This window comes from Danio rerio, chromosome 9, assembly GCF_052040795.2.
Source record: "Danio rerio strain M-AB ecotype USA chromosome 9, GRCz13ab, whole genome shotgun sequence".
Classification (NCBI taxonomy): domain Eukaryota; kingdom Metazoa; phylum Chordata; class Actinopteri; order Cypriniformes; family Danionidae; genus Danio; species Danio rerio.
In genome coordinates, this window is record NC_141029.1 from 26,220,858 (window position 1) to 26,242,740 (window position 21,883).

Consider the following 21,883-nt stretch of genomic DNA (forward strand, 5'->3'; position numbering starts at 1 on the left):
ACAGATTTTCTTCCTTATTTGTGGTGTGAGCACTTATAGCTTACGGTAAATTTGGTGTACAGTATATACAGTATGACACAATAAACCCATAGCGATCAATGGCATCCAACATTGATGGATTACTTTGAGATTCTCCTCAAGATTGATGTAAACAACCCCGAATTGGAGCTCTGGGAGAGACGTGATGCTTTTTAATGACATATATGACTAAGGGAGCTGTATATACAGAAAGTGGACTAAATTTATGTTTTGTGATATATTAATTTTTTTTTACTATGTTTACATGTGATCCAAGTATTTGTAGCTCTTATTGGCTACTGCTGCATTTCTATGGAGATTTTATGGAAAGCTACCATTACAGTGCATTGTTTCTCCACACAGGTCATGGGACTAAACATTCATTCATTCATTCATTCATTCATTCATTTTCTTTACAGCTTAGTCCCTTTATTAATCTGTCGTCATCACAGCGGAATGAACAGCCAACTTATCCAGCGTTTGTTTAATGTAGCGAATGCCCTTCCAGCTGCAACCCATCTCTGGGAAACATCCATACACACTCATTTACACTCATACACTACGGACAATTTAGCCAACCCAATTCACCTGTACCCCATGTCTTTGGACTGTGGGGGAAACCACAGCACCTGGAGGAAACCCATGCGAATGCAGGGAGAACATGTAAACTCCACACAGAAACGTCAACTGAACCAGGCGAGGCTTGAATCAGCAACGTTTATGCTGTGAGGCGACAGCACTACCTACTGCGCCACAGCGTCGCCTAAAAACTATCAATTGGAGAAAAATTTCAAACATCTCTTTGAGTGTTATTTGTGTCCTACCATATGTATAAAAGTCAAATGAACTCTTCTCTATTCTTTCACTTTCTCTTGTGACCTTGAGGCCGTTTTGTCACTTCCTGCCACGACTCATCAATCACAATGTCTCCTGACCCGTCTAGTGTGCTAATCTCCATATAATCCCACCGTTACCGTGGACGGCTCATCCTTTTGTGTCTAGTGTGATTCCTCTTCCCACTCTCCTCATCCTGCCCATAGCATTATATTGTATTCTCCGAAATAAATTTTAATCGAAATCCCCTCCTGCCCCAAAGATGACCCACATTAAAACAGCACATTTATTTCTGAGCGACAGAAGGTTCAGACAGTCCCCAATACACCTTTGTCTCATTTGATTCAGCTTCTTCCACGTTTGCCTGAGATTTACATTTCATCAGCGGAGACCCTGACTATATTAATAACTCCGGAGGTATTTGTCAGAGCTGGAGCGAATCGTGAATGAGTAGATGCTGCCATAAAATGATTGCATTTCCTTCTTGGAAATAGCTTAGTCTCTGAAATGGTTTGTCAAAAAGGCAACGAGGGCAAATCTATGTCTTGTTTGTGATAAGAACAAAAGCAAAGGATATGAAGTCATTTCCATTTTCAATGTTATTTTCAATTTTCATACTTTAAAGAAGCACTAAATCCTTTTCATCTTATTGATTTTTTTCTTTAGCTGGGAAGAATAAGGACACTGAGGAAAAATAATCATCGTTCAACATTGTTCAACACAATTCAATCAATTCAACATACTTTTCCCCTTTTGGATTACTTCAGTAATTCCTTTAGCAAACATACTATATTCTTATTTTGAGCTCAAAATGAATGTTACCTGTTAAGTGAACATTGTGGAATAAAATTATTTTAGTGACCCAATTTTGTGTCTGCTCAGGATGCATCTTCATGCACCATATTAGTCAGTTATATTACTACACACTACTAACTAGCTAACTATCAACTAGGAAAATTTGTGCCGGAAATAGATTATTTTATGTAATATATTTTTGTGAAAATTGTATCCTAAAACAGTTAAAGTACAGTATATCCAAATACATAACCAAAAACAACTGTAGGTGACCCACTACTCCGGTCTACAATCTGGAGAGCCTAGTAAGTAAGTAATGTGTATTTATATAACACATTTATTGTGTATGCCCATACATACAAAGCGCTTATTGTGGAGGGTCTCCCCACTCCACCACCAGTGTGTAGCATGGATGATGTAACGGCAGCCACAGGACAATGATGCCAGTGCACTCACCACACACCAACTATTGGTGGAGTGGAGAGAGTGATAGAGCCAGTTCGGTGGATGGGGATGATTGGGAGGCCATGATTGTAAGGCCCGATGGAAGGAATTTGGCCAGGACACTGAGATTACACCTACTCTTTACAAGAAGCGCCATTTTTAATGACCACAGAGGTACAGGACGTCGGTTTAACATCTGAAAGATGATGCCCACTAACATTTTACAGTTTAGGACTCACAAGGTTGCCTCACTAACATTAACCTAGTTTTCCCATGTGGTCTCCCATCCAGGTACTGACCAAGCTGAGCCCTGCTTAGCTTCAGTGAGCAACCAGTCTTGGGTTGCAAGGTGATATAACTGTGGTTGTTAAACAGTTGAACGAATATGGCTGTGGATATGAACAGTTTACTATCCTTTGAGCCCACAGAAGGATTTGTGAATTACAGTGAAGTGGCAGAAATGATGCTGGTACATTGCAGTGACATGTGGATGTATCATGTCTAAATCAGTGTTGAGTGGTGTCTGGTATGCTAATTTTAATTTCTTAATTTAACAGAGGTCTGAGACCACAAGAAACAACATGTTAGGCTATTGTGAGGAAAAAAAGGTGGCAGAGTCTTTCCACATGCTTGCACATGTATTGTAAAACCCAAGTTTCAGGTGTGAATAAAAGTAATAAAGCTACTGTATAAAGAAAATCATTGGAAGTTTTCACTTTGATTATTTTGCTCACGCATTTTGCCAATTATATATACCTTATTTAAACAGAAGAGAATGTGCAACTATCCAGACAAGTCATAGCAATACATGAAAAAACATGTCCTAATCCCTTCTTAACCGTACATATCTGCAGAAAAAACACGTCAACTTTACCAATAAATAAACTACACATTCTCTAATATGCAAGCTTTGTACCTCAAATGAAAAGGAAATTAATGTTGAAATTAATTGGAAAGTCCACAAGGTACCACAGGTATGCAGAGCATTCTCAGCATATAAGGACATAAAACCTCACAACACATTGCAAATTAAATAAATACTGTACCCTCATTTAAGAGAATAGTTGTGAAGCAAGAATAAATTTAAACAACAAATATTTTAGCTGCTTGCTCAAACTACTTATTTAAATAAGCTTAAACAACACAATTCTTGATATTTTTTGGACAACTTTATTGTATTCTGTCTTCAACTGAACAAAGAACAATTAAAGAATTTTGGTTTAATCCACTTAAAATTGTAAAAATAATTAAGCTAACTTAATCGATTTGTGTTGAAACATGAAGAAATTGCGTGGAACCCAGAATTTTTTATAATAATATTATAATATCGCAGTAATAATAATTATATATCACCATTTATGTACAATTAAACAATGCACAAAAATTTAGTTCTTTTCATTCTTTCATTTTATTTTCGGCTTAGTCCCTTTATTAATCTGGAATCGCCACAGCAGAATGAACCGCCAACTTATCCAGCAAATGTTTTATGCAGTGAATGCCCTTCTAGCTGCAACTAAACATTGGGAAATATCCACACACACTTGCACATACTCACATACATTACGGCCAATTTAGCTTTTCCAATTCACCTATACCACATGTCTTTGGACTGTGGGGGAATCCGGAACACCCGGTTGCAAACGCACATGCAAACTCCACAGCCAGGGCTCGAAACAGTGACCTTGCTGTGAGGCGATTGTGCCACCCACTGCACCACCGTGCTGCCCCTTTTCATTATTATACCTCTTAATATAATGATTTGTTTTGCAGATATACTAATATTGTGATACAACATAATCAGAGCTTCAGTTATTATTGTAACCAGGAAGTTTAAAAAACACATATTTAATTTGCTGATTCAGTTAAACACTTAAATGAAATCTGTCTTCCTTTAATTATTTTAAAACAGGTTATAGTCTCAGATTTAAACTGTATTAAACTGAATAAACAACAAAAATGTCCTATTTTGGACATCTTTTTTTTTTTAAATCAGATGAACCTATGAATTATATCTGTTGTGATGTTCAGAAGCCTTTTCCAGCCACAGTGACACACACTGATAAACAGTGAGCTTAACTCAGTAAGGACTGCAGCACAGAAACAGCACACATCTTCACACTCAGCTTGAATGTTAAGCACACTAACTCTGAGCACAGCCAGGCACTTTTCCTTAGTCTTCACCTCCCCATTGCAGACGGCACTGCGGCCGCGTCTTTATCGCACAGCTGAAACGGGGAGATTAGATGATTCTCTTTTTCATTCCTCTAAGCTTGTTCCCATGGTGATACGGCTGTGACAGAGGAAGGTCTTCACCCGGAGACGCTGTGCATCTGACTGTCTTCACCTCAGGAGCTGCAGGTCATTCATTTCCCTCCGCTAAAAACACTTTAAGGCACGACTTAACCATTTTATGTGAAAGATCAAACGTGGTCGACCGCAGCTGCACAAACTAAATAAATATACAATGAAAACCCTTAGTGCACGGGCCGTCTCCCAAAGGATGCTTCCTGCATCTGTAGTGTCTGTATTGATTATAGAAAATTTTCAAAAATTAAATACATAATGGATCCTTGACGCAGAGCCCTGGATACACAGTAAATGGATTTCATTTGGAAGTAATTAGAAATAATGAAGTGCTGGTGGAGCCGTACTGCTGCAGTTTTGACAGCTCAAGTGATACAGTCATTAATCACTGAACAAAATCAGGCCTTTCTTGCTTTACAGTTACAGAACAAAGATGCTTGCTTTTTGAATTAAAAGGAAGAAGAAAAAAATGAAACAAAGTTAAATAAATCCATAAAAATACAAAACTAGACAAAACACAGTAGTTAATTATATCCTCATTCTACTTACGTCACCAAAAACATATCCCTTTTGTCATGGAATCAAAAAAGTCCAACCCAGGCTCATTCTGAAAATGTACCACTATATACATTTCTGGAGACCATCAAATACATCCCAGGAGGTACGTTTTTTTGTTTTGTTTTTGCTAATCCACGAGAGGCCATGGTGTACGCTTTTTGAGATCTCAAATTTCGCTCGTGAGTAACATTCACACCAGCTGTTCTCTCGTAAATTCACCAGAGGCCGCTGTCGACTGTCTGTTTGAATGACTGACTGACTGACTGACCGATCCCAATCGACACATTTAAAAATCAATTCAGAAAAAGAAAAGCCCTCGTCTGGTTTTTACCACATTCTCACCCTGTTATTTACTTGTTTTGTTTTATTTTTTTGGCTACTGTTTTTGTCTAACCGTTCTCCACTGAACTCAAACCTCACTGTCGTGGTCATCTTCTCTCTGCATCTAAAATCCACTTATGTATATGGTGAGCTAACTGGACAAACTAGTAACAGCCAGAAAGCCATCCATACAAAGGTAAACGGTCAGCTAGTAAACGCAAAAAAGAACAACATCATACTGCCCCGTAGCATTCGTTTAAAAAATGAAAGGCAGCCACACATACTTCTGGCTACATAATTCACGATCTCCAGAAACGTATCTTTTCATAATGAGCCTATGTTGGTCATGTCTTTAAAACAACCCAAGCTCTTTCTGGAAACGTAGCCCCGCGGACGTTTCTGGAGACCGCGATTTACGTGGCCGGAGGTACGTACGGACGCGTTTAGTTTTTTTTTGAGCGAACGCTGCGGGGCGGTGTGGCGCCGCTCCGCTCCTCCTCTTCGCGCTCACCGGCCAACGGCTCGCCTCCGAGTGGAGGGCTTTCCCGATGCAACCAGTTTGTCCGCTTAGCTCACAGCGTTGCGTCGGCGGAGGCCCCGGAGGAGGAGCCGGCCGCAGGGACGACGACCGGGATTGAGTCCGGGGAACAGCAGTTCCAGAAATCAGGTAAGATGAAAAACAGAATCCGAAAAATAAGGGCAAGAACGCGGCGGGATCCGAAAATGCGGTCGAAATCGAAGACGAGGGCTTTTGCTTTTTTTTTTTCTGGACGGCTTTTGCAAAACATCGCTCGGGTTTAGGGAAGGAGGAGAAGGAGGAGGAAGAGGAGGGCGGCCGGTTCGGCCGATCCGGCGGCTTTTCGCTCGAGAACAGCGAGGACGCGTACGGTGCGATCTCCCGAGAGGCGCCCGAGACGCGAAAAAGTGCGCACAGCGGCCTCTCGCGGATCCGCGAAAACAAAAACCGCTCGAATACGTACCTTCCGGGACGTATCTTGCGGTCCGCAGAAACGTCTGCGGGGCTACGTTTCCACAATGAGCCCAGGTTGCTTTAAAAACTATTTGTTGAGAATTACATTCTGACAACAACAGGAAAACAACAACAACAACAAAGATGAGCATTTAACTAACCCAGGCTTTTGAATATATTAGTCTGCTTCTAATGTTTTGCAGTAATTTTAATGTGAAATGTCCAGAGTAGTTATATAACAACACACCACCTACTCTAAATATGTTACACATGTAAATGTTTGAGTTTACAAATCATGGACTACTTTTTTTATTGAGGTGATATTGAGGAAGGAATTGTGGGGAAGTGAGTTTTATTAATCAATATTCTGTAACGCAACCATAATTTGTGTGAAAATGAATAAATGTTGTTGTTGTTTTACTGCAGAGAAATGTTAGTATAGGTAAGTTGTGGCACAAATGTTGGCAGAGGCTTTTTTTTTGCCCCAATAAGACTGGGTAGACCTGTCATGCAGAATTCATTTTATAAGGTGTTTGGACAAAGAACAGAGTCCCAGGATCCTCTGAATGTGGTTGTGAAGATGCTGTATGCAGCTGTTGTGGCTACAAGTTTTATCCAGAAAATGCTTACCGTCAGACATGTATACCTTATATAAGACTATAATAATACATTTTTGTACTATTAGTGGGGATGTAACGAATCACCTGACTCATGATGTGATACGATTCACAATACTAATCTCATAATTGTCACGATTTAATAAATTTTTTTAGGACAAATGTAAGGTGAGCAAGAGCCATTTCATTTTTAAATAACAAAATCTAAATAAAAATGTAAATAATACAAACTCTTTAATATAAAAAGACTCTTTAATTAACAAACTAAAACTTTGCAGCTACAATACAAATTTAAAACAAATTCCAAATCAAAAATGAACAATACAAATAATAAAGACTCTTCAATACAAACAAGCTAAAACTCTAAATGTGCTTGGATTAGACATTATATACACTAAATTGAAAAAGAGAGGGTAAAAAAAGAATCAATCTAATACCTGGTTCTGTAACAGAACAACTTTCTCTTTCAGTCTGAAAAACATCTTCACACTTTCGGAGATGCTAGTCCTGTAGTACACAAGGTTTAGCGCTTTTGTGTATAGATGTCGGTCACAGTAAATTTTTCCTGTGCTGCATCATATCTGTTGTTCTGCTAGTGTAAATGTCTTTACATTACTTTGCAGTATTTGCACAGAGTTCGTGTTTGTCTGGCGCACCTCACAGCGGTCATTTTAGTCTCTCGCCCCACTTCTTGCTCAGCCCTGATGTGCAGGTAAAGCGAGTTTGAGGCTGTAAACACAATACCCTCTCTGTTCAAAACATGTATCGTGACTCATTCAACATTTCTACCGGTTTTCAACCAGCTCACGGTGAATCATTATGTCATTACGTATTAGCAGAATTTTTTTCTCCAAAGACACATCAAGATAGATCAAAGATAAAAATTGATAAGAATAATACAGTATGACCCCTTTAAGTCTGCACATTTTTCATCATTATACAACAATATATTTTCCCATTGCTTGTTTTGGGACATTATACAACAAGACAAATGGCAATTTGAGTTCTAAAAATGCTTAACATTAAAAGAAGTTTTCAAAGTGTGCGTTTAAAAAAGAAAGTTACTGGTCATGTTGTGTTAACCATGACATCATGTGTATGCATAATACATGTTCAGATAATAAACAGAATCAAACACTAGGATCATCTGTGTCTCTACAATGCATTAAGCTGGTCACACTAGATGCATCATGTCCTTACATGGTTGTCTATACGTTATTAAGCAATGCAAGATGATGCTGAATGGTGGCACTGGTGTGTGTACCCTCATAGAAGACGTCATCATCGCACGTTGTGGCTAGTCTGGTGTGTGACCCCCTTTAGTCAAGAATGTCAGCAGTTTTACTCTGAATTTGGCTTCCGGTATACAGATGCAGTTAGACGGGGCTGGTGGAGCTTGAAAAGCCGAAGCGGTTTCTCTCTCTTTGCGCTTCACCACAAGTGACCAGCAGCAACCTCTATGGCCAGTAGCAAAGCCAATGATTTATCTGCAGCCATTGAAATACATTTGATTTTTATCACAGCGACGGGGCTGTGCTTACCTAAATGCCCTTCTCTCTCACCCTCTTTCTGCTCATCCATAAACTGCAGTCATTTCTCCCTTCCCTTTGCCTAGTCTTTATCACCCTCATCTTTCTCTTCCTCCTCTTTACTTATCTTTTCCTTTATCAGCCTCCAATTTCTCTTCCCCCCTCTTTTGCTTTCACCACTTTTTTATCGATGTGAACATTCTCTGGTTGCTTATCACTCTTCTTTTGTCTCTCTATACATATTTTCTCCTCTCCCCTCATCATCGTGTCTTCTCCATCCTCACTATCTCTATTGTTTCGTTCTGCTGAGAGCTATTTGCTGTCATCTACTGACACAAAAGCCATCTTTCTAACAAATATCTACACATGCCTAATTGGTATGCCTGGTAAATGAGAAGTTCAGGATGAATTAAGTCCTTCATAAGCACAATTTGAACAAGAGCAGTTTTCTAAAATGGGGCTTTTCAAACTTTTGGTGGCACAGACTTAAAATGTAAATGCAGCAATAAAAACTGTGCAAGAAAAGATTCAGTGCAGTATAAAGACAAAAAGCTCATTGTTTTTTATATAGTTGCTGAACTAGAACGTTGGTGTCAGCAAGATCAATATATTTATTCAGCAAAGACACAATCAAATAATAAAGAAGCAAGCATAGGATTATTTCACTATTCTTTCAGTTATAATGTCATAATAATATTAAATATATTATTTTTTATTGTATTCAGTACTTTGTATGATGGTGTACTGTGATGTTTAAAAAGAATGTTTTGATATGCCATCAAATGAATCTTATTCTAAATTTGCCTTAAAACTATTATTTCTATAAATCAATGAAATATATGACTGGAATGTGATTGACACCCCTATTAAAAAATAAATAAAAAAATAAATATAACAAGACATGTAAGCGTTAGATTAATGGTGAGCCGTTATCGGCGTTGACGTGCTGCATTAACGCAAGACTCTTATCGCGCGATAAAAAGAATTTTGCCGTAATTTATTCTCAAAGTTGGGTTGGGAGTTGGGTCTATTCTACGCTAGCTATGATGACTTTCACCTTGATATTTTAGTGCGGATGTATACCTGACCAGTGAGCCATCTGACAAAAAAGTGCCGTTCTGAATTGAATCAGCAGGATGCCCTTCTGGATCTTTCAGAACTTTGAAGACACAACTGACTAGCTTATATAGACATCTGTAATCTAGTTCTTTACCTTAATAGATAATAATATAATTAAAGGGTTTACGTGAAGTGCTTTCATGTAAGAGTGTCCTGTAATTTTGGGTGACTTTAACTGCAGTTCGGCAGTTTCACTTTAACTCATGAACATTTAATTGATGCTGCTGTGACAAACTGGGGTTTTAGACACAAATAAGGAGTAAGGACTGGTGAGAGTCTTATGGAATTTAATAACGCACACCAAGTGGAAAGAAAAACAACGGTTGCATTTTGTGATGTGTGTGTGTGGTTCTTTACTGAAAGCTGTGTGTGTGGATCTTGTCAGTAAAGTCCTACATGACAGTAATAGTTTGATCGCGGTGTTTACTTCAGTAATGCCACTCATATCTGCATACTCCTATATTGCATTATTGCAATCTGCATAATTAATTCCATTTCTGTTTAGTTCAGTTATGACTTTAGTCGGATTAAGGTAATAAAAAAATACCATAAAATAAAAATTTGCCGTTTTGAGCCTATGTAGTCCCGCAGTTCAAAATTCATATTTAACTGATTAAAGAGTTAGTAAACACAAGTACATCTTACTAAACATAATTTATTAACATCACCAATTATCACAGTAGACCAGTTTCTCAAGCAGTTTGTGATGCATTTTGGAAACGGGAGAGGAGCCCTTGCTGCGCCACCTGGCAGAAAGCTGTTCTCAAAGACTTACAGTCATTAATTGGGTAGCACACATATTCTGAATGCTTCGGCAGAATTCAAAGAAGCCCTATTAATATAGATTATTCTAAATTAATTCCAAGTTTACAGTGAGATAAATCTAGATAAAAAAAATCTATGTCCACCTATACTTTAGATACAGTTTTTAACCCATTAAAACCTCACATATCATATTTGATACACAAGGAAAGAATTTGAAATTGTTTGCCACTGATGAAATGCTACAGGACACTGGGGAACAAATAAAGTGCAGTATATTCAAAGATGGCAAGTCTATAAACAGAGATGCCAAAGAGATCCTAGGCATGTCCTAGGCATGTACATGAACATGCACCCCATAAAAGTTCAAGCATGATCCTGATCATTTTCCAACATGGAGAAACCTGACAAAGATAAAAACACTGCAACAGCAATGACTTCTCAATTCTGTGTACAGTGTAAATGTAAAGTGCATCTTTGCCTGAACAAGAACTGAAACTACTAGTACGCCTACCACAAAGTGAAATGATAAAACACTGTAAAATGCTTAACGTAACAAAATATAAAGAGATAAACTGCCTGATAGGTTCTCTTTTGCTAAAATATTAAGGGTAAAAATATTTTTTTGTAATTAAAATTATCATTATTTTGAGCAAAAGGTTGCACAAACACTTGATGTATCAAATGTGATACAAAATAAATATCATGAATAATTGTGTGGCTTTTTTTTTATTTTGCTTAATGGTTTAATAAACATCACAATTCCAGAAAATTATAATCTTCTGACTATTTTTTGATATGTCAGGTCTTACAGGGTTTTAACATAGGTCAAATGCGAGAAGCATTTTGAAAAAATATCTAATGATGACATTATTCTTATGCAGATGAGATTCTATTTCTTTGAAAGCTCCAGAGAATTGAAATCACAAAGTAGTGTAAAATATAAATGTACTTATAACCTCCTCAGGGAGAAATACCATCCAAGAGACACATATCCCAACCAAGCTGCTGCTATTGGCAAAATGCACAGACCGCATCAAGTAAACAGGAAACGGCAAGCAAACTCAGAGAGCACTGAGCAGCAGCACACAGAGGCATGCCATTGTACTCAATTAAGCCTGGTATGGAATAAAAGGACCGACTAGAAAAGCAAGATATTTAAATAAATTGAAAACAATTAAATTGAAAAAGTGCTATAAGCGGGCGGTTCATTGAGCTGTGGCGAACCCGGATTACAAAAGTGACTAAGCCAACAAGAAAATGAATGAATGAATGATTGCTATAAGCGTTATAATCAGATAGTTCAACTATCCACTTAGAATATGTAAACCCAGACAACATTGTTCTGGAAAGCTTTTCTCTGAACTCGATGGGTCAATACCAATGAAAGCCAAAGTTCTCTAGGTTACTTCATTTCACATTTGAGAATGTTTCCCTATTATGACACTGAATTTCTTGTTAATATACTTTTAAATCTAAATACTTATCCCATAGGCTTCCATTCATATGCATGTGATTGCAACAGACAGGAAACACAAGCTTGCTCGACAAGTTTTGCATGTCCCTGCATTCCAAAGTTCAAGCTTGGTGAACTCTGACCTGAGAATTTGCATCACATGATTCTGTTAGACCAATAGAAGACCAAAACATGTTTGAAGATCAAAATGAAGTTTTATAAACTAATTTTGAGAGGAGCACATGATATAAATGATTGCTGCTAGTCTTGCATCAATAATCATTGCTAGTTCAAACAGATATCATTGCTAGACCAATCAGATGAATTCTAGCCTCCAATAAATAAGCCCATTCAACCTCCTTCCTTATCTTTCCTCCTTTACCAGGGGGAGCTCTCAAGACCTACCTGATCTTGGACTGACTATCATACTACATGGCCAGGCAGGAGCCCAGGGCTCAAGTATCAGCGAGCTCAGGGTTCTCTTCTGGGACAACATACCAAATCTGCAAATTACTGTATATCAAGCGATAGCTAAATGTGAACTCTCGAAATTTAAATTGTGGAGCAATCGCTCATTTTATAAGAGCCACATCATATTGTTTTATCCTACCCCTTTTTTGTAGGCATGTTTGCATGTTCAAACTCATGCATTTAAAGAAAAACACACTTTTGCATTTAAAGAGATTTAAACATTTGCATTTAAAGGGACACGCACAAAAACATAGGTAAATAATAGTAGGTATGGGTAATAATTGTATTTCTCTGAACAAAATGTGAGTGGGTGTAATTGAATCTCAGTGTCAGTGGGCAATGACTGTTGACAGGCTGAGAGGAAGTGACTGTGTGTTTACGAGCTTCATGAGCAAGTGTAAACAAGTACAGACGGATTTCAGAAGCAGTGTACTATACACACATTCAGGTGGCAGAATGGAAAGATTTTGGGCCAGTTGGCCTTACCTTCATCTCCTGATCCCGAACCAGCATCTATAAGAAAATAAAAGGTTATTAGATCAGTATCTAAAGTCTTTATATCATGTTCGCCAATTCACACAGGTTATACATTATATAATTAAATTAGAATAACAATAATAATAAAAAATATCATGAAAATAAATACTCAATTATTTTTAAATGTTCCATTATTTAGTTTTTGTTTTAAAACTTAATACATACATTAGCATAAATCAATCTTCATGACAAGCAATAAGCTGAGAGACTAAAGCTAAATTGAAATAATTAATTGTGTGAGTCTATTTCTATACTTAAATCTAACTGTTTAATTAAAATAAATATTCTATTTTATAGTGTACTAAATAAATAAATATACATAGTTACATACTTTAAAAAGCACACAGTTGGTGAGCAGTTTGGAAAGCTGGCTGGAGGGGTACTGTATTTAATTTTATGTACTTTAATTGTTGATGTGACCTTTTGGACCCCTTGGATTCAACACACACCACAGATTATGTTTTAGTGTTCTCTGTGGATCAAACATGAATATGTGATCCATTCAGCTTCTGTAGGCAAAAGTAGGCTGCACAAATGATGCAAGAGGGAGATATGTGCACACACACAACTAGGATACACACACAATGTGGACACATGCGCATATGCTCTTAAATTTACCACAGTATGGTTTTAGTATTTCAATATAAACAATAGAAACTATAACTCTTCTGCCTCCCCTTTGTGCATTACTACAACAGGATTCAGGGCTTCATGTTTTACTGAGCCAGTATTTCTTTACTTGTGCTGTAAAATCAGGTAAAGCTGTGAATCATAGCAAATGATGCGGTCTGACTGGATAGGAACGTACAGCAAGACACTCAAGTGAAAATGCAAAAAGCACAGCAAGATAAAACCATGAATATATAAGCAGACATGCACAAGGGTCTGGGTTTTATAAAGATCAATCCTGAATGCAAAGAAAGATTTTTTTAAAGATTGTCATTATAAATATTTTATTTACACTGTCTCCATTTTTTAACCAACAAATCTGCACAACCTCACTTACAGAACTACAGATTGCTTATGGAATACAGACTATTTTCTGTCAATTGAAGTTCTGTTCTTAATCAGAACAATGTCACATGCTCTCTTTCTCTGATCACCTGAGAGACTATCTGGCCATCTGGACATCAAATGCTCAGCTCTGGCTTTAATACAAAAAATATTCATCAACAAAATTGCAAACCTTAGTTAATATTAACTGTAATGTCTACATGTAAGATATTCATTCATTCATTCATTCATTCATTCATTCATTCATTCATTCATTCATTGTGAACTTTTTTTTGTGTGAAAATATACCGATCAAGAGACCAAAATTGTCATCATGAATACATTAAAACAACATATTTTTCTGCAAGACATGGGCAGAGAAGCCAACAATTTAACCTAAGTACAAGTAAAACTAAAATCATTCTAAACAACAACAACAAATAAATAAACAAAACGACTAATAGTGTAGGATTGTATACTAAACCTTTCATAATATTCTACTTTATTGCATAGGAGTATCTTAGCATTTGAGTAAGCTAAATACAGATTTTCCTGATTACACACACACATACACACACACATACACACACACACACACACACACACACACACACACACACACACACACACACACACACACACACACACGCATTCACACACATGTACAATTATTATCATTTCCCATAGAAAACAATATGCAATTTTTGCATCTTCAAAATACTTAATTCTGTGTGATTTATAAACTCTTTTCCTTATGGGGACTAACAATAAATGTCCCCACAAACTCAAAAATTATGTACATATTTTACGTACAAATTATGTACATATGGGCAACATGGTGGCTCAGTGGTTAGCACTGTCACCTCAAGAAGGTCAATGGTTCGAGTCCAAGCTGGGCCAGTAGGCATTTCTGTGTGGAGTTTGCATTGTCTCCTTGTGTTCGCGTGGGTTCTTCTGGGTGCTCCGGTTTCCCCATCAGTCAAAAGACATGTGCTATAGATGAATTGAATAAACTAAATTGACCATAGTGTTTGTGTGTGCATGAGTGTCTATGGAAGTTTCCCAGTACTGGGTTGCAGGTGGAAGGGCATCCGCTGTGTAAAACATTTGCTGGATAAGTTGGCGACCACTGATAAATAAAGGGACTAAGCCAAAGGAAAATGAATGTATGAGTGTATATGTCTACAATGCAAGGAATACAAGGTGCACACACATACACACATGCGCACGCATACATGCACAGACATACACACACATTTACTGTAAAAGGTTTTACTGTTTGCATTTCTTCATTCAAGTAAAATGCTTTATATGCAATTGAAAAAATTCAATGCAAAGTAAAATGTTACAAAATAAACAATTCTTTACTATCCACCTCTGGTTTTAATGTTAATCTTTAAGTTACCAAAATTACGTTTTTCAACTTAAGTTCTTTTTGCTAGATTCAACTTGACATTTTAATACAGTGTTCGAGTTGAAAAGACAAAATATGTGCAGGTAATTCTTGTAAAGATCACTCAAATGATCCTTTTTTTTTTTTTAACAATTTTGAAAAATTATTTTTAGAGTACACTCTTAGTAATAAAGAAAAAAAGGTATGCAATAAAAATTATACTACTACTTCTACTACTAATAATATTAATAATAATAATTCCATACATTTATATAGCGATTTTCTGGGCATTCAACACAGGGGGAATCTCCTCATCCACCACCAGTGTGTAGCATCCACCTGGATGACGTGACGGCAGCCACACACAAGCTGATTGGTGAAGAGGAGACAGAGTGATGAAGCCAATTATGATATGAGGATGGTTAGGAGGCCATGATAAACAGAGATCAGAGGGCAAATTTGGCCAGGATGCTGGGGTGAAATCCCTACTCTTTTTCAAAGAGACTTTTAACGACCACATAGAGTCAGGACCTTTTTAACCGTTTTAGACCATTTAACGTATCATGCGAAAGAAGGCGCTCACTGAGCAGTATAGAGTCCCCACCATTATAATGGGGCATTAAGACTTACACAGACCACAGGTTGGGCGCCCCCTGCAGGCCTCACTAACATAATTTCCGGCAGCAACCTAGCTTTCCCATGTGGTCTCCCATCCAGGTACTGACCGGGCACTAGCCCTGCTTAGCTTTAGTGGGCAACCATGTCAGAGTTGCAGAGAGCTAGCGGTCACTGGGGTGGTACCTTTTCAAAAGGTACACATTTGTATTTGAAGGGTCAATATTGATAATAAAGATACATGTCTTTATTTATGAGAGTGTAAGGTAGACCTAAATAACTAGAAAAATACTAAAAGGGCAGTAAACTATAAGACCACTTGGTACAAGCAAGTTCTTTTAAAGGCCTATTTACACTAATAAATAAAAACATCAAGCAGAAACTGAAATATCACATAAATTAAAAGAAAAAAATTATTATGATGAATAAACTATATAAGCTAATAAATTAGCAAGTTGGAATGCACCTCCCAAAAAATATGTCAGGGAATCCCAAAACCTGAAGGTCCACACTATTTGCAGCGCATTATCTGTATCATGACAATTTGTGGTCAAAAAAAGAATCGAAAAGTTTGTAATTTTGGGTAAAGTATTGAAAATAACATCAGAAAAACGATGCTAAAACACTGCCGGACATTTTCTCTGACCACAGAAAGTGAATTAGGACAATGGGTCTTTCTTGAACTCGGTCAAGCAGAAATGTCAACAACTTGAACAGACAGCTTTTAGCATGTTTCAAATCACAAAAACAAATTATGACCCAGTCAAATCCAGTATGCAGTACTTTTCCATCCTTTTATTCAGTTCAACATTCCTGATACAAAATGATGACCTTAAAAGGCAAGAACATGTAAATGTGTTAAAAAAAAGAGCAATGAATCTGTCCTGAAGCACTGGGTTAAAAAAATAAATAAATAAAAAATCTTCCACTGCCTCAAAAATTCATGAAGTTCGCTAGTAGATCAAAAAGTGTATTTGAGAGTAAGTCTGGAGGAGGAATGCTGTTTGTCGGCACACTTCTGGACTGAGTTTGCTGAGCTTGCTGCATCAAACAAGGCCAGAAGGCTGATTAAGAGGAAGAGACCTTTGTTTCTCATCCAGAGGCTTCAGTCAAGCTCAACATCTTCGCTGCCTTTGTCATTCATCACAAATGATGTGTGATGAGGTGATTTTGCAATTTTCTTGGTCTCCCACAAAGCCATGGGTTGAGTGAAGTTGGGCTGGAGGCTCAGAGGCAGATGGTCTCTGTCAGCAGCTGAGATCGAACACACTGCAGGTGCTGTTATAACACTCTTTTAACAACATTGTGTTTGACCAACACATGCGGCAAGTAGCAGTTTTTAACAAAGTAACGTTGTGACACACCTACTCTACTGCAAAAAAAGTTGTTTCATGCTTAACGTTTATGCTGCCATCAAATTTGAAGTTTACTTCACTTAAATAATGAAGTTGTCTTAACTCACGTTACAGTTGACAGGATTTGACAATACTGGAAGTGGTTTAAGTTTAGTTAACCTAAATAGATAAATTATAAATAAGAATGATGTTGATACTGGACTTTATAATTCAAGTGTATGGACATGGATTAAATTTAGTGAACTTAAATACTGAAGTTGTCTCATTCACACACACTACAGCCAGTTTCATTCAATCATTTTTCTTCAGATTAGTCCAGGGGTGTCCAAACTCGGTCCTGGAGGGCCGGTGTCCTGCATAGTTTAGCTCCAACTTCCTTCAAAACACCTCCCTGGAAGATTCTAGTAAACCTAGAAAGAGCTTGATTAGCTGGTTCAGGTATGTTTAATTGGGGTGGAAACTAAAATATGCAGGACACCGGCCCTTTAGCGGAATGAACTGCCAACTTATCCAGCATATCTTTTATGCAGCGGAGGCCTTCCAGCTGTAACCCAGTACTGGGAAACACCCATACACACTCATTCATACAGATACACTACGTCCAATTTTGTTTATTCAAATCACCTATAGCGCATGTCTTTGGACTGTGAAGGAAACTGGAGCACCCAAAGGAAACCCACGTGAACACAGGGAGAACATGCAAATGCAACAGAGAAATGCCAACTGACCCAGCCAGGGCTTGAACCAGTGACCTTCTTGCTTTGAGGTGACAGCGGTATCCACTGAGCCACCGTGTCACCCACTATGGCCAGTTTATTTAATTCACCTTTACCGCACGCCTTTGGTCTGTGAGAAAAACCAATACACTCAGAGGAGGCCCATGTTAACAAAGGGAGAACATGCAAACTCCACACCAAAATGCCAGCAAGGACATGAACCAGTGACTTTCTAGCTGTGAGGCCAAAGTGCTAAACACCTGGCCACTAGGCCAACCCCGTACTTGACATTACTTGACTAAAAACATGTTTTTGATGTCTGGAAATACAAATAACACATATACATATATATATTGTTAGGACTGCGTTGTGTTGTTTGTGTGTTTGATTTTGATTCTAGATTGGGGGCGTGCCTTCAGCGCACCTGATGCTGGTCAGCGCCCTTATTTAAACCCCGGCAAAGAGTTTGTCGGGGCCGCTGTCCATTCACTTGGCAGTTGGCCAGAGCAGCGCTCCTATTTGGGCATTATGCTTTGTTTCGCATCCATACACTATCACTGACAACAATTACCGCATCCATACATTTGCATTTCACACTGATTGAACATACTGATATTTTGATTATATAATTTACATTGAGTTAAATAAATATTCTTTTTGATTATACTTCTCTTTGTCGTCTCCCTTATTAGGTTACATCCTTGAGCCAGGTGTAACAATATATATAAAAATCACAAATCACACACAAATACAATTTTAAAGAGAATTTATTTAATTAAAATGTACTTGTTTTCATTTGTACATCTTTGTACAATTTAAAGCTCAGATATTTGAAGTTGTATATTATATATATAGTTAAGCTGACTCTTTTTTTTTTTTAATCTAATAAGTTCAGCAAAGTAAAAATTAATATATACTTATATTTGTGCCTATTGTCTTTCTTTCTTTCTTTAGCCATAAAAACTGCATATGCATTGTTTATTTAAAAACAGGCAGAACAAATTAAGGAAACACATTGCAAATACGCCTTACTTTATTAAGGTATTATTATTATTATTATTATTATTATTATTATTATTAGTAGTAGTAGTAGTAGTAGTAGTAGTAATAATAGTAGAAGTAGTAGGAGTAGAAGTATTTTTCGTTCTGTTTTATTGACCACATATTACAATCGAAACACAGGACATTGAAAACGCTGCAATCATGAGCTGCTAACATGAAAAGGTCACAGTGACGTGCTTCACTCTGACACACACAACATATCAGATTAAAAGTAATATAACTAAAACAAAGTCATTGTGATATGATATTGACATCACATTAAAATAAACAAAAAAACTTTTCATTCATTTTTATAGTTTATATACACTTAATGATAAATTATTGGCAGGTCTTTGTGAATATTCTCAGCACAAAACAGACATTTGTTACAATCTGCATTATATTCTCTGCAGTGAAGCTACAGTACTCTAGCTCTACATGTAGTGTGATTACGCAAAAAGGCTATCTTAACCTCGATTTCCAATGCCGAAAATGAACTGCTTTCTCCTCTCAACAGTTATGCTCCACTAAGCTAATGGCGAGCTGCCCTGTGCCGAGCTGAAAACTCAATATAAGCACCGGTCCGTCTCCTTAATCAGCACATTATTCACACTGATCTTACAGCAGCACAGCACTGAACTCGCTACAGATCACAAGGTAAATAGCCCACTTATCAATGCATGTACTCACCACTGCGATACTCTTTTTGGCATATGAGAGCCTTCTGAAAGTTTCATTGAAGCTCAGCAAGGACTCGTTTTGTGAAATGGTCTAAATGTGATAGAGAAGAGGTTTGACAGTAATAGAGGTGAGATTATTTAGTGGGACAAGGGAATAACATGATTTCACCAAACAGCCTTGTTGGTGGGGATTGCAGATAAATGTAGGGACTATTCTAGTAAGTCAAAGGGCTTAAATACTACCTAAACATTAAATGCAGGCACTAGTCTGAAGGAGAAGATTGTAATCGCCAAGCTCAATGGAGCCTTTGATTCCATTCAGTGTCATTCAACACATGCAGAAGGGGATTCAGCACCATGGAGAGCAGCAAACACACAATAAAATGAAAAAATCAAATAATACAGTATTTTAGGAATGATATTTGAATAACATTATGATATTTTATCAATTAAATAGATGACAAGGACTTCTTTCAAAAAACAAAGCAATTGTAGGGTGATAATAATCTGCAAAAATCAGAAGAATGCTTTGCACACGAGTTTCAATATTCTCATGCCAAAGGCAGCTTCAAGTTCTAAGAGACGTGAAAATCTCCATGAGAAACTAATGACAAAACTTTAAAAAATTGAATATGATGTGATAAGACGTCTTTAATATTTCCGCCGGTTATTGCAATCAATGTTCTATTTCCTGGTGCATGAAGGTGCTCACTTTCAGTTCTAATATTGATGTATGAATGAAGACAGAGGAGGCGATCTGCAGCCAGCCTTGGAGAAATAAAGAAAATACACTTCACTCCTCTCTGCAGGTCATCTGTCAGCTGCTGGATCATTTGCCAGGGAATTAGTGGAGAGGAAATCAGTGTCAAAGAGTTAGATGAGCTGGGAGAAACATCCGTCCATTTCTCCGTCTCTTTTCTCAACGTGTGAAAATCTCATCGGGCTCTGGGTCTGACTTCAAGCTCTTTCAGATAGAAATCGTTCAGCAAAGTTTCAGGTAAATTACATTTTTGATCAACCACATAATTTAATCCTTCACATAATGATGTGTGTAAAATGTAGCATTACATTTAAATTGAACATAGTCAGAATGAAACTGCTGAAGAGTTTTTAGACTGTTTAAAGCATCAGGATTGAATTATAAGCTACGGACAAAATGATAAAGATTTTATAGTAATATATATGAGTATGTACATGTATATGCATTTATTTGTACACTATACTTGTGTATTTGTCTATATATATACATATTTTTGTGGTCTCATTTTATTTAAATCTACATTGTATTTTTTGACAAATATTTTGTATAAGACAAACATTTTGTATACGTTTTTTTGCTCTCTCAATGCTGAATTAATGATGATTGTTGAGTTTACGTTGTGTTCAATATATTATTTTAGTATTGTTTAAATATTCTAATGAGTCACGAGACCGTAGCATTCAAGAGAAACTCCAGATGCACCTGATCACTGTTACCCTGATGACGGCAGCTCTCTGCTAAAACGCGTAGGCACAGTTTTAAGAAATAGTCATGACAACAAAGGCTTTTACATATTTTTTCCACATTTTTCGAGTGCCTTGGACTGATTTTTGCGTTTTATTCTGACGAATCTCTTACCAAAAGAGCACCATCACATTATTTAAGCTAGCCCTGAGCACTTTTTGTTTGACTTTGGATAACTTTTATAGTCTTACACATTATACAGTAGCTTGGAGCTAGACTGGCTTTGTCAGAAAGTCACACATATGGAGACAGATTTGTGACACACACAGTACATATTCATAAAAAAGCATGCATATTGTTAAAGAGTTTTGAGGTTTTTATACTGTGTAAAGAACCAGACTTTATTTAATGGTTAATCTTTTTTGTAGAGACAAATAAAAGTTTTTTTTTACTGTGTCTGGTATTCATTTACATAGAAACTGCATGTTTTTGCAGAAATGATCATTTATCTTTGAGTTAGATTTTTTCAACTATTCATTCATTTATTTTCTTTTCGACTTAGTCCCTTTATTAATCAGGGCTCGCAAAATCGGAATGAACCACCAAATTATCCAGCAAATGCTTTACTCAGCGGATGCCCTTCCAGCTGCAACCCAGTACTGGGAAACATCCATACACACATATACACTATGGACAATTTAGCTTACCCAATTTACCTATACCACTTGTTTTTGGACTGTGGGGGAAACCGGAGCACTCGGAGGAAACCCATGCGAACACGGGGAGAACCTGCAAACACAGAAATGCCAACTGACCAAGTCGAGGCTCGAACCAGTGATCTTTTTGCTATGAGGCGATTGTGCTACCCACTGCGTTTGCTCTACTATACTTTAACTAAATGTAACATTTTT

At 37.2% G+C, this 21,883-nt stretch overlaps 1 protein-coding gene across 4 annotated transcripts in view; it reads right to left on the bottom strand.

Annotated features, from left to right (window-relative positions):
* The window catches only part of tmeff2a (transmembrane protein with EGF-like and two follistatin-like domains 2a), a 104,968-nt gene that overhangs the window by 42,180 nt on the left and 40,905 nt on the right, over window positions 1–21,883 (bottom strand). For all 4 annotated transcript variants that reach the window (XM_087265758.1, XM_087265756.1, XM_087265757.1 and 1 more), the window contains exon 4: window positions 12,685–12,711. In XM_087265758.1, coding sequence (XP_087121884.1) covers window positions 12,685–12,711 — 27 coding nt within the window. The remainder of the gene's footprint in view (window positions 1–12,684; window positions 12,712–21,883) is intronic.